This window comes from Trachymyrmex septentrionalis, unplaced genomic scaffold, assembly GCF_001594115.1.
Source record: "Trachymyrmex septentrionalis isolate Tsep2-gDNA-1 unplaced genomic scaffold, Tsep1.0 scaffold220, whole genome shotgun sequence".
NCBI lineage: Eukaryota > Metazoa > Arthropoda > Insecta > Hymenoptera > Formicidae > Trachymyrmex > Trachymyrmex septentrionalis.
The window spans coordinates 698086-713144 of NW_017305376.1; the positions used below are offsets into that span (position 1 = coordinate 698086).

Consider the following 15059-nt stretch of genomic DNA (forward strand, 5'->3'; position numbering starts at 1 on the left):
AAAAAGAGATTAATCAGCACGCTAAGCTCCCTGAAAAACACTCGGAATCTATCTTATCCATTCTGTCAAGCTGCCGAGTTCTTTTGTTTCCGCCAGCAACTAAGTCCGTTTGTCGAAATTACGTTCATTCGATGAAGCACGAGAGAGAAAAGTAGGCTACCAACGACGAGTCTCATGAAATTTCATCCAAGTTTCTTATTTTATACGAAACGGAGAAAAAAAAGACTCTATCGCATCGACTAATATTCTCTCAACTTTAAATTTTCTAATAAAAAAGACAAGAAAGTTTTTATCGCGACACGTTCTAGATATACGCTAATAACATTTAATCTTTATGTGCTTATATCAATCGTCAGGAGCATACTTTCTGATGCGTTTTATAGTGACCAAGATTTTGTCATAAAATTCGATAAATATTTCCACAAGAAGTCTTATTATGATGCTAAAATTATAAAAGTTGCATTGCGATGTCGCGTTTGCTAAATGACCGTTATAATAATATACTGCTGAATATTTCTTATCAAAAGCCGAAACGATTTTTTTTCTATCGATTTGTGATAGAAAAAATCATTTTTTTTTAACTTTGAAAATTTTATAGTCAGTTTGATAAGATAAGTAATAATAAAATAATTTTAATAAAATAAAATCGTGAACAAAAATTAATTTTGTTTGTCATTTATTTTTGCTCATATAATAAATAACATATTATGTCGATTAAGCGCATATATTTTGTTCATAATCACTCTTATAATCACAAAATTTGTATTCTTGTAAGACTTAGATCTAGAAAAATCGGAGCGTAAGAATCTAGAAGTGTGACAGAAGCATAAACAAAACTTCTAGCAAGCGCAAATTAAAACAGCAGTAAAAAAAGTATTTTAAGAGATTAACTTCTCTTATATTTCGCTCCCTAATAATTTCGTTTACATTTGTAAAACAGTTCGTTTCTGTCATTCTCCCTTTATATTCGATTTACGCTCCAATCTTTATTTTCGTCACGGTTCAGCTGTATATGTCCTCTGAAGTTAGTTCAAGTATTTAATTCCCTAATGAATTGAGTCCGTTCCCGGAATTGCCGCTGGTTTATGCAGCAAAAACTTGACAAAAAAAAAACGTACGATGATAAGAATTTTTTAAGCTTTTTTCCATTTAGCAGGTTCGGGGAAATTCAAATTATCTCTATTTTAAACGGTTCCGCATAATTAAGATTCTCTTCTGCGATGAGACGTACGTGAGAGAAATTAGTCTACATTGTTGAAACATGGCTCTATAACAATAATTCTCGCAAAAACATTTCACAAATACATGATGAATCGAAAGTCGTGCTTGAAAGGAAAAGGAATTTTTTACATATATAATTTTTTACATATATAATTTTTTACATATATAATTTAAACATAATTCTTTACATAATATACAATAGTATAATTATCTCAAAGCGACATAAAAAATATATTCATTCGCCAAACTTTTATAAAAATTACAAAACAAATTATCCTTTGCTTTCGAATTATTATTCTTTGCATCAATAAACATTCAATCACTCTTTCATTAATTCTTCGGATACTATATGTATACATGGCATACATTTTTAACTGACGATAAAGCAATAAATAATTTATATTATGATGTATTTGTAGAATGTTGAATAATCTGAAGAACTATGGCGAAATCTTACGGAAATGGAATAAAGTAAATGGTAATTGTGAACTATAAGGAATTTAGCTCCGATAACCTTCACCTTGACATATATTGTCAAGGTCATGACTCTGAATAAATTCCATCAAATTTTATCTCGTTATTTATAAAGTTATTAATAAGAAAAGTTTAACAAGTAATGTCTTATTTCTATCATATACAATCAAAAACTACCCTATACCCTTTCTTGTCTATATGAGTGTTCGACTTTTTACGCGAAAGAAGTTCACCCCATCTTTCCCCTTGCCTAGGAGCACACGATTTTCCACTTGAAACGAGGTTCACCCATAGAAAGGGATAACAATTGGTGTGTACAATTGAACAGTGTCTCTGCCCTCTATGGACTGTTCATAAGGAGGAAGGACTACCAACTGTAAAACGCTAAACATAGAACGGAATTTATAGTCCGTTTTTATTTTAAAACTGTCTTAAGATGCTTATACAGTCCTCGAATTGAGGACATCTTATGACATCTTAAGACTATACTTAAGACAGTCTTAAATGCAAGAATAGACTGAATACCGGCCTGTTTCGCGTCATAAAATTGGTACAGAATCTTTCCTTGTTTAATACACTTTATGTTTCTCTTTTTATACAAAGAGAATCTAAGATGCATTATAAGACAGTCTTAAGATGTCGTAAGTCAATTCGACTGTATTAGCATCTTAATATATTATTTAAGATGATTTTAAAATAAGAACAAACTATGAATAACCGCCCCATGTTTTGCATTTCACAGTTGGTAACTTGCTCCTTATTGACGGCACAAAACAAAAGTAGACGTGATTTGGTCGAACTGCACACTATGTAATCCTTCCACCATGGGTTTACCCCACCTCCCTCCCTACTTAGAGGCGATCGACTTTCCAAGCGAAATAACTTCAATCCCACCTCCCATCTTGTCTCGAGGCGTACATTCCACACAAAACGAGTTTCACCCCCCCCCCCTCTCCGCCTAGAAGCGCACAACTTTCAATGCGAAACAAGATCCACCCGCACGAAAAGTCGAGCACCTCTTGGCAAGAGAGGAGGTGGAGTGGAACTCGCTTTGCGTAGAAAGTCAGACGTTTCTAGACAGAGACGGGAGAGAAGGGGGGAATGTATGCAGTATTTCTTAATAACGAATCTAATAAAAATGAAACATTATTAATCTTAAACTTTTTTTGTTAATAACCTTTTAATGAATAACGAGCGCCAGCTAAAATTTGTTAGAAGTCATTTACAACATATGTCAAGGTCAAGGTTATCGGAGTTGGATCTCCTATAGTGCACAATTACCAAATAAATTTTCTAATTGATCTTCTTAATTATGGAATTTTATATTAATATAATATTTAAAAATATAAAACTAAACGGTCATCATTGTGTTTAAAAAGTTTGATATTTCGATCATAATTTTAATTTTATTAAGAGTACAAACAAAGTTACGTATTATTTACATTATATTACACAATCAAATTAATTATTAAAATATTAACCTATTAGTATCGCAAGGAGATTGCACAGTTACAAAATTTCAATATTCTTCTGTATTCTTAATGCTCCTATATTCTCAAATGCTCAAAAAATGTTACTTGATTGGCAACATATCTAACATTACAGTGCAACACACATTCGATGTATTGTACATACATCACACAGCTTTATGAGAATATACACAACATAATTAGCAACGTAGTTATTGCCCGAAGTAACTCGATTTCGAAATACGATTTATGTATAACAATCTAGTATTTAATTAATGTTGAGTTAATTCACTCGCGTATGTAGTTATTAAGAAGAAAGATGATGACAAATCCAATGACTACCGACAGAAATTGTAAAATGCCCGCAAATCTGCGTGAACTTTTGTGCCAACGCATCCTTTCTCTCGGAAGAACTTCACTTACAGTAACATATAGCAAAGTCCCACCTGCCAGTCCTTGCAAAATTGGCAATACCACCTTGGACCAATCCGTATCCACCTATGCATATTCAAAATCGATATTAGAATTATAGCGCACTAGTGCGCATATTAAAGCCATTGTTCACTGATTTAATCTGTATAAAAGTAAAATGCAAATATTTCTAGTTACAAAAATACAGAATTTATAATACTTAAAAGCAATAAAGTATATCGAGGATAGTTTAATCCATTTTTATAGTTATATTAAATACATTTTTATATCAATTTATGTACCAACTGCTTTAATGTGCACCAATGCGCACTGAGTGCATCTGATCGAATTTGCTAGATATATTCTTCCAAATTAATGTTATCCAATGATATTTAAATAAAAACTTGTAGAAAAATAAGCTTTTCTCACCTGAAAAGTTAACATGCCAATGCCGATTCCAATGACTGATCCAATAGCGAATAGAAAAATCGCAAATATTAATTTAGGAACAGATTTACTAACTCCCGCTAATTCCAGCCCCAAACAGAAGCTGACAACAAACTTGTGTGATGCTACCGCTACAGTTAATAACAACACCTTAAAAAAAAAACATATTTTCGTGTGCATTATACAAAATTCTTCGAAAAATTTGACGATAAAATTGAGATTGTGACAAATGTCTCATAATGCGTCTTACACGAGTGTTTGCTTCATAAATATGTATTCGTGTTTCGTAAATAATACAGAGAATATATTATAAAAATAATAATACATATATTCCACCCCCCCCTCTCTCTCTCTCCCCTCCTCCCTCCCTTTCTCCCCCCCCTCTCTCTCTGTAATTAAATTTACATATTTAAAAATTACGTAAATGCGATAAATTTAACTCTGTCGTAGCTTCTCTAGCTATATTATCATCTAAATCCAATTTATCTTTCTTCTTATTACTATTTATTATACTGAATAGTAATGATCAGCATACCTCAGCGATTTTCGTCTGCAATCCTATTGCAAGTCCTTCAATAACGGCATGTACAGTGAGAGCGAAAGCGAGACCGGCGAGACCAGTATTGGCATCGGTACATTGTTCGTCATGATTTCCGTGACATAAAAATGTATTTTCTTGATTTAACGGTCTTGAATGACAGTCACACGCGATGCATCGTGTCGCGCCGTAGTTAGTAAATGTCCGCGCGTTATTGGCACTATCATCAAGAGGATTTTGTCGGTAATTAAGCGGTAATTTCACGTCGCCTTCGGACATGTACACCTTGCTCTCTTGCGAAGCAGCATTGTAACCACCACTATGATTTCGATAATTCAGACAACTGAAATTCAAAATAGATATAAAGGTACCTTCACATGGCAGCGTCAAGTATCGAGCGTCAGAGCATGAACAGTAATATAATATGTTTAATAATTTTACTAAAATTTAATTTAATGTATGAGATACACTAATCATGGAATCTTGTAGTTTACACTGTATAAATAAATATAAATTTTCAGCATTATGTGTTAAAATAGTAGTGTATATTAGAATATAACATAATTTACCATTTTGCGTTAAGAAGCTGTGCATAAGATTATTGCGCAGGAATCTGGAGATTCGAACTTCTGCGCAATAATCTTCTGCGCAGATGCTCAACGCTTGCATGTAATGGTACCTTAATTCGATCAAAGGAAAACAAAATCGAGATCACACAAAGATACAACTGGTCACAGGAAGGCCATTAGAAATAAAGAATAAACGATTTCAACTTATCAGAAACCATGTATTTCGATTTCTGATAGGTTAAAATCATTCATTCTTTAATTCTAATTCCTTATTCTTTCTATTGTGCGCAGGGCGCCAAAAGTTGCAACACTTTTTCTTCTATGAGTTTCGGAACGTAGCTTACTCTCTGAGTGATTGGTTCTTACTCATAGATCTATAAATAAGAACCAATTGCTCGGTGAGCAAGTTGCATTCCGAAACCCATCGAAAAAAAAATATTGAAATCTTTTTATGACCGGCTGTACATGCGTGGAAAATACGAGAAAAGTGCTGACAGTCGGCGACATTCAAACAACATTTAATTCCTAATGCTGATTCTGCAATAGCCCATATTCATAGTCAAAGCTGAAGGCAGCACTTAAGATCGTCCTGGTCAAGATTATCTTATTCAATCAAGATCGTCTTGAAATCGTAACAATTTATAGTCATGAAATATGATAAGACGATCTTCGAAAAGTTCTTCCTTAAGGAATTCTTGTTTGATTTAAGGTCATCTTGACGAAGATGTTTTTAAGATTGAACTTATTTGTGATATTCGTCTATTTTCTGTTAGATTCTTCAATAAAAATACTGCATTTGAGAATAATTTTACGAAATGTTTATTATCCTACTTAAAGTGCATTTCCTGGTGAAAAAATTTCGCTGAAATTATTTCATGTTTGGAATGTTCAGCAAAATTGTTGAAAAGAGTGATGGCAAAAAGACCTATTTTTTCGCCCATTTTTTGGAATTTCAATTTTTTTTTATGCCAAATAGTACTATAGTATGATGTAACCTTAATCCTAGAGAAATTTTAAGATGAGCATAGGCACGGAGATATGAAGGGATAAAAGTGATGGTTCCTCATAACCCATGAGAGAGAGAGAAAGTACATGAAACTCTTCAAGTGTCTATACTAAGGAATAAAATATATATTTAACGAAATAAAATATATAATTTCTTATGGATTTTTTTACGCCGGATTCAAATATGATCTTAGTTTTCTAGCATAAAAATTCCCCGAGATAGATGGAGTTGGAGTGACACTTGACACCGCCTCTCACAGATTGAAGTGCTTTTTTAATGTGAGTTCCCTTGCCTCTCACAGATTGGGGTGCTTTTTTAATGTGTCCCCTTGCCTCTCACAAATTGGGGTGCTTTTTTAATGTGAGTCCCCTTGCCTCTCACAAATCGGGGTGCTTTCACCCCCTTGTATCTCCGGAACTATGCCTACGTTCATCTTGAAATTTTACTGGGATTAATGTTTCATCTAATAGTACTATTTGCCATAAAAAAAAGTTTAAAATTTGAGGTCCAAAAAATAGGCGAAATTTGCTATCACTCTTTACTTAAAATTTTACTAAAAATGATTTTTCAGCTGATATATTGAAAAATCGCTGAAATTAAATTAAAATTTCTCTGAACTTCTGCAGAAATTTTTCGGAAATTTTTCCTAAAATTTCTCTAAAATTTTACAGAAATTTTGCTGAAAATGAATTTTTCAAATTGTTGAAATTAAACTGAAATTTTTTTTAAATGCTGAAATTTTACTGAAGTGTTCCAAAACTTGGACTAATTTCAGCGAAATTTTTCAGGGTTGAATCAGGGTTGAAGAGCGGATTTTGCAAAATTGTTTTATTGTAAAGGGTGTCCCAAAATTAACGCAAGATTTGAATTAAATAGAAAACACAGTTTTTAGTCTTTTGATTGTTATTTTTTTATTGAATCATAAAGTACATAGGATAGGGTTATTTGTGGAATAACACATCGGGCAAATGGCCTCCACGGCTTTGCATGCACATACGCACTCGTTTGTCGAAATTTTCCATGACCATTTTGCATAAATGTGGCTGAATTTCGTTGATGCAGCGTTGAATCTCCTCCTTTAATGCACGGGTGGTTGTGGGCTTGTTGACATAGACCTGTGATTTCAAATAACCCCATAAAAAGAAATCTAATGGTGTTAAATCACACGATCTAGGGGGCCAATTCTGATCACCTAAACGAGAGAGTACACGACCTGGAAACGTCTCATGCAGTAACTGAATTGTTTCACGAGCTGTATGGCATGTGGCACCGTCTTGTTGAAACCACATATTGGCCACATCAATATCATCCAATTTCGGCAGAAAGAACTGTGTTATCATGTAGCGATATCGAACACCAGTAACAGTCACTGCTTGACCAGCCTCATTTTCAAAAAAGTATGGTCCAATGATGCCTCCAGCCCAAAATCCACACCAAACAGTGACACGTTGTGGATGCATTTGTTTTTCGACAATCACATGTGGGTTCTCCGTACCCCAAAAGCGGCAATTTTGGCGATTAACAAAGCCATCAAGGTGAAAATGTGCTTCATCGCTTAGGATGATTTTGCTCGAAAAATCAGCATCCATTTGTTGAATAATGAACACACGTTGTTCTATCGTGTAACGCTCCATTTTCACTAACCCTAAACTGTCAGCTGTTAAATTTTTTTTTTTGGGTTTTTTTTTGGGCCAACACTTTACTGCACAAATGGCGGCAAATTCAAATCTTGCGTTAATTTTGGGACACCCTTTATTATATTTTCTTGAAATACTGCAGGTGATAAATGTTAAGAAGACCCCGTTTACCTCAAATTTTGATAAAAATATTATATAATCAATGCATCTTCGCGTATAAATAAAAATTTGACAAGAAAAAAATGTCAAAAAAAAAATGCTGCTCCGCGAATCAAAATATATCATTAAAGTTGACGACTATTCAGGTTACGAAATCTGTCACAACAGTGGTTCATTTCTTTAAAAACACAAATTCATTATTTTAACAGAAAATTTGGTAATTAGTTCAGCTTGCGCGCAGTTAAAAAAATCAATAAAATTAGACTTATTCGACGCGTTTGTGCATAAAACAGAAAAATCTGGCAGAAATAAGCGTCGTTTTGTCCTATGAACCGAGATATTAAGAATTAAAGTTGATAACTATTGAAGTTAAGAAATTTATCACAGCCACGCAACACTAAATTCATCTGCCACGCAGTACTATTACCTCTGCTTTAAAAACAAATTCACTGTTACAAAAACACAAATTTACTGCTTAAAAACAAATTCTTTGGTCTAAAACACAAATTCACTGTGCTTTAAAAATAATATGAAGAAACAATTTGTGTTTTTAAAGCAGTGAATTTATTTTTAAAGCAGAGGATTTATTTTAAAGCAAAGAATAGTTTATTATTTAAAATTGATACCTTTTCAATTTTTTTATATGGATTAAAGTTTAAATCTAATATTTCTTTAAAATAGACACTGTAACTATAACGTGACTCCGCCGTTATCCAATTCCTATAAATTTTGAAAAAAGCTTAATCCCTATAAGCGCAAAATATTCCTAGAATTGTTATATGGATATTATTAAAAAAATTAAAATAAGTTATTATAATATTTTGAGAATATTATATAATAATTCTTAATATTATGAAAATATTCTATAGTGGTTATAGGTCCACTTACATAATATCGTTGGTATTATATCCTTAATACACCCCTGACATATTATTAAAATATTTATAAATATTAACTATTTTTAATTTAGTGCAATTTGAATTTACAATCCAACGAAAAATTTTTATCAGTCTATGCTGCATCTTCTGCTAAAAAAAATATTTCGACGTGATTTTAAGTACATATCTAGTACTACAACTGCGCGCCAAAATCATTTCCAGTCTTTAAACATATACTTATTCTGAACAGATGTAGCAATTTTACAAATTAAAGTAAATGCTATTATAATACTTTTTAATGTTTAAACAATATTACAGTAACATTAAATAATGTTACTTTTAATAATAATATAACATTATCAGGAGTGGACATATACAATATATGACCATCCATTAATATTTCGAGATATTATTTATATAATTATTTATATAATTATTTACATAATTTTAGTAAAATATTCTTGAAATATTACATTTAATATTCTAAGAATATGCTTAAAATATTACTTAATATTAAATAGTATTATGTGCCTATAAGGATAATGTATTATTAAATTTGTTAATTAAAATTAATAATATTATCTAACGATTTAAATAAGTAAATCTATCGTGAATCTTACGTTTCTGACTTTTTGTATATGCTCGAAACGTAAAATATCATATAAAAAAATTCTAATATTGTATTATATAAGCAAAATTTATAAGAAACGTTTATTTCGGTTAAATCTCGATACTAAAACATTTCCCGAATTTTGGCCACAAGTTTGCATTACCAACAACATCTTGGATAGTGAGCTAAAGATTTTTATTTAATTGCTTTATTGAATATACTATTTTTCAATACAATCAAATAAGAGTCTGCAGCAGAGAAATATCTTGTCCGTCTACAAGAACTTGCATACGTGATCACAGCGCTTGATTATATCAATACATTTAAGTATGATAGATTTCCTAATCTCAATAGTTGTCAACTTTAATGTTTATCTCAGTTTGCGGGAGCAACACTTTTTCATTGTCAAATATTTATTTTTACGCAAAAGCGCATCAATTCAGTGTATTTTTATTAAAATTTGAAGTGAACGAGGTCTTCTTACCATTTTTGCTTAAGTCCACCTCAAACAATGTCTTGGCGAAGACCGTCTTATTTATTATATATATATAATATTAGGTTGTTCAGAAAATAATTTCGTTTTTTCCCAACAGAGGACTTATTGTATTTTTTCACAGCCAACTTCACACTTAAGTCGCATAATCATTATATATTTTGACAACTGATATAATAAGGCTTACTTGTGAAAAAAGTTCGATTGATTCTACGCAGTAGTTTTTGGTTGGTGCCCTATCAAATATGGAAAGTGAAAAGCAGCATTTTCGGCATATTTTACTTTTTTACTATCGAAAAGGTAAAAATGCTGTTCAAGCAAAAAAAAAATTATCCGATGTGTATGGAGAAGATGTATTGACAGAACGCCAGTGCCAAAACTGGTTTGCAAAATTTCGATCCGGCAATTTTGATGTTGAAGATGCACCACGTTCTGGAAGGCCAGTTGAAGCTGATGAAGACACAATAAAGGCATTAATTGATGCAAACCGGCGAATAACAACTTGTGAGATCGCTGAGAGATTAAATTTATCGAATTCGACCGTTCATGATCATTTGAAACGAGTCTGATTGAAAATCATCTTTTATTTTCATAAGAAAAAACGAAATTACTTTCCGAACAACCTAATATATATCTATCAAATAAGTCTCTTATAATGACTATGAATTCGTAACTAAGAAGGTAATGCTTATTTTGAACAAGATAAATATGTTTATGAATCATATCAAAACCGTTTAGGGCGTTTTGAAATAAGATCGTCTTCAATAAATTTTACTTGAGATTTTACTCAAGTACCGTCTTATTTTTTAACTATAACTCTAGAGAGTATTTTAAGACCATATTTAAAATAATAAGTGTCTTTGTTTATTCTGTAAGTTAAACAAAGATATCTACCGTATAGAATCGCGGACTAAGCACATGGTGTAAACGTAGCCATAGCCCAGTGACAAATGATAATGGATTCGACGTCGAAATCATCAACGTCGATACGACATCGATTTTATTGTCATTTCTCACTGGGAGGCCGGTAATCGATTCTTATCATCGACATAGAGTGAGAGGCAGATAAATGAATGAACGTTCTTTCTATGTTTATTAAAGCCTTATTGATTGCTATTGATCCATCAACCAATCAGGCTTAGTAAACAGAAAAAGAACGTTTATCCATTTATCTGCCTCTTACTTTACTCATATTTCTACCCTCACTGCCATCGATGGCCCATTCTATATATCGATGATTCTTATTTCAAAACCATCTTAAGTAATGCGGCCCTCTGGTTCATAACATTTTAAGAGCCGGTCTCACCAACTCCAATTAACTTAATCGATTGATTGTTATATTGGAACTGATCAATTGCATTTGCTGTTTGTTGAGCAGAATTGACCAATCACGATTGATACTTAATCGATTGATTAGGTTAATTGGAATTAGTGAGACCGGCCCTAAGACTGTACTTAAGACGATCTTAAATATAAGAATCGACTATGAATACCGATCATTGTAAAATCAGCTTAATGTCAACATCCTGCCATCGATATTGGAAATGTCACTGCAATGAGAATGTTACGTTGTTACATCGTTATAAAAACAAGCAAAATAAATTTTAATCACTTCGAGTTGTATGTACGGGAATTATGTATGATATACACGATAAATATTTTGTGCACGCAAATTTCCAAAGTAATAAAAAAAATTAAAGAATATGTAAATAGTTAAAGAGTATTGAAGTAAAAAAAAATATTGGAAAAACTTTCATGTAACTGACTTAAATATGACTTGTGTCACGAATTCGAATGTAATCGATCTCGACGCTTATTGCGGATAGAAAGATATTCGAATGTCAATCTTGAAAATAGGCAACATCGCAAATTGATATCTATGTTTAGCTATGGCACGAGTAATCATTCTTCGTTCACATTATTGCGGTGTAAATTCGCTTCGTTCATCGCATTCATTTTTCATCTTGATAGAAGATATTTTTAAAGACCAAAGATAACTCATTCGAGTATCACTAGACCGTTTTGTACGAAGCATTTCGTTGCTGTTTGTAAACTTTAGAATTTATTTTGACAAACTCATTCAGCCAAACAAAGCCAAGTAGTTAAAAATAATGTATCGTTTATCACCATTACATGGTCTTTTATGCTGCAGTCCATTAATTTATCTCGGAGATCTTTCGTGCGATTTTTACCAACGACGAAAAGATTTCAATACTACAAAGGGAAATTTTTTATTTTAATTGATTGAATTATTCAAACGAGATTTACCTAGACATCTAAAATAATAATAAATTTAATATTAATTAGAAAAAGTCGAAAAATATTCGATAAAATTATTATCTTCAATTACAATCGTAAATGATTCCAATTTAAATCAACTTGCATACGTATCACAGTGTTATTATTTCTTATTACCGTATCAATTTTACATTTCAAGCTGTCTATACATCGAATTATCGATATCGATTGCTTATTATAAAAAGTTTTAAAAATAAGAAATTCAAGACTAATACAAGCGTGCTATAATTTTTATATTTTTACGATAATCTTAAAAATTTCGTTAATCATGAAAAAGCATTGTTTCGTTGTTTATCGAAGATAATGGATGATAATACTGTCAAGGATGATTGACGCTACATATATTACATACAAATGTTCGGAAATAAATCAAGCTATTGATTTTTTAAAAATTGGATTATTACTCTAGAAGCATTATACATAGAATTTATATATATATATATATATATATATATATATAAAGTATATATAATTATAATATACGTAGGATCATAATGTTTAGTAGAAAGAATAAGAGTTTGATTGCACAATAACTTTGAAGTGTAAGCGTTCGTCACTTTACGACCTTTGCGTCGTAAATTTTCCATCGATCGTTTTACTGTCACGTCACTTATACGCTCGTGAAATGTGAACATATTCAAAGAAGCTAAATGATGGTACGAAGCACGTACCTACCCTCGCTCGTGCGCGATCCTAGAGTCCATGAATCTGGAAGAACGAGTATCCATCTCGGACTCATGATTTCTGTCTCGACAAAAATAATGCACGCATTCTTCGATCAAATACAGCACGAGGAAGCCACAGGAGAACACCAGCTCCGAATAATTCGATAGACCTTGACGTATTTCTGGTAGCACGTGAAGCATCGCGGTAGCTAGGAGAACACCAGCGCCGAAACACAAGGTACAAGAAAGCAGTAGTTTCTGTTGAAGCTGGTGAGTACGCGAAATAAAGCAAGCGGGTACGATGCCGACGACGAAGCTACCGGCGCCAATCAGCATCATCGACGCCAATTTCGCTTGCACGACGTTACTGAACATTGTCTCGTTAGCTATCAGATATCTCGCTGTTACGATTTTCAACGTTTCAAACATGCGCGATCTCGATTCCTATATGCTCGTTCGCAATAGTAACTTAAGATTAGCGTATCTCATCTGACACCACCGGATACCAAATTCGCGGAAATTCCACCTCGGTCTCGATCTTCACACGACAAACAAGATATTTTTAGGAATACTTTGAAGACATGTTGCATATGCGTCGTAACAGCACGATGGACTCGTGATGTCTCAAGGCTCTAATCTGACGGCAATGATAACGCTGATAGAGACCGACACTTGGCATTGCTATCTATTCACCGACGTGGATATTGGAGGGAGTCTACTATGACTTTATCATTAGTCGCGACTAGCGGTACATGTTACATACTAGTTCTGATCTTAGCTTATCGAACGCAAGCTGATGAGAGCGCAACTTCGTTCCCGCGGGGTAAATTTTGAAGAATTTAGAGAAAGAGACACACACGCACGCACGCACGCACGCACGCACACACACACAGAAATGTGCTCTCGAAACGTTAGATATTGTAAAATCTTGATAACCTAAATCTGCTATTATAAATCCGCTAACTATTAGATGAGATAAAGTCTGTTCTTCACGCGTAAACAATGACTACATTTACATTCGTTCCATTCTTCAGAAGAATAGCTATGATTGGTCAGCTTCATAACATAGATGTTATAACCTCAGCGTAAATCGAGCCGTGTAAACATAGTCACTGACGATTGACGCAACGAAGGCATTGTCATTACATAAAGCTAAAAACAAAAATTAGCGATAACATTTACACGTGCGAGCCATAAGTGATACTGTGAAAAATTTTATGAGAAGCTAATGAAGTTGCTACCGTCTTTGAAAATGTAATTTCAATCAATTTGCGATTATCGCGATAAGTAGCTTATACATACATTGCGCGCAATAAAGTTAAGTCGCCAAATTGCCTTACAATTCGTCTTGCGAAAAAAAATTTTTCATTAAATCTATTCACAGAATCTATCACATTCTGAAAAAAAAACACTCGCATATGTACACCTCACTTCGAAGTTCTATACAATATGATTACATATCATTTGAAAAATGAAATTTTAGTAAATGTTCACCTTTACACAACTCGATTCAAACAACCTCCGAGTGACCTTGATTTTGACTTTGATCACCCTCAAGGAGATCAAAGTCACTGACCTTTTCCGTCGCTCATTGCTCATTGAAAAGTTATAATGTAAACAATTTTTATAAATAGGACACTTTAAAAACAAAAAATCTACTTTAAAATAGATTTCCTGCTTTAAAAACAAAAATTTTCTCGCAGGAAATCTATCTTAAAGTAGAGAATTCTTGTTTTTAAAGAAGAAAATCTATTTTAATAAAACAGGAAATTCTTATTTTCTTATAATTTTTATTTCCTGCTTTATTAAAATATATTTCCTTCTTTAAAAACAAAAATTCTCTACTTTAAAATAAATTTCCTATGAAAAAATCTTTATTTTTAAAGCAGGAAATCTATTTTAAAGCAGAGAATTTTTGTTTTTAAAGTGTCCCGTTTATAAAAGTTTCACTCATAACTTTTCAATGAGCAACGAGGGACAGAAAAGGTCAGTGACCTTGACTTTCTTGAGAGTCAAGGTCAAGGTCAAGATCACTCGGAGGTCATTTGGAGCGGGCTGTGTAAAGGTGAACATTTATCACTTTAGATAGAATAGCAAAATACATAACAGAAAATAAGAGCGATAGATGCACGCAAAAAGCGCGACAGAAACTAAAAAGCTTAGAAGATGTACCTATATATAATA

At 32.6% G+C, this 15059-nt stretch overlaps 1 protein-coding gene across 1 annotated transcript; it reads right to left on the reverse strand.

Annotated features, from left to right (window-relative positions):
• Positions 1-3228: 3228 nt before the first annotated feature.
• LOC108748462 (zinc transporter ZIP3-like) lies at positions 3229-13579 on the reverse strand. The gene is made up of 4 exons (XM_018486650.1): positions 12886-13579; positions 4558-4903; positions 4005-4172; positions 3229-3662 (listed from the first exon to the last, which is right to left on the reverse strand). The coding sequence occupies exons 1-4, from the start codon at positions 13302-13304 to the stop codon at positions 3453-3455; spliced, it is 1143 nt and encodes a 380-aa protein (XP_018342152.1). The 5' UTR covers positions 13305-13579; the 3' UTR covers positions 3229-3452.
• Between the last annotated feature and the right edge of the window lie 1480 nt (positions 13580-15059).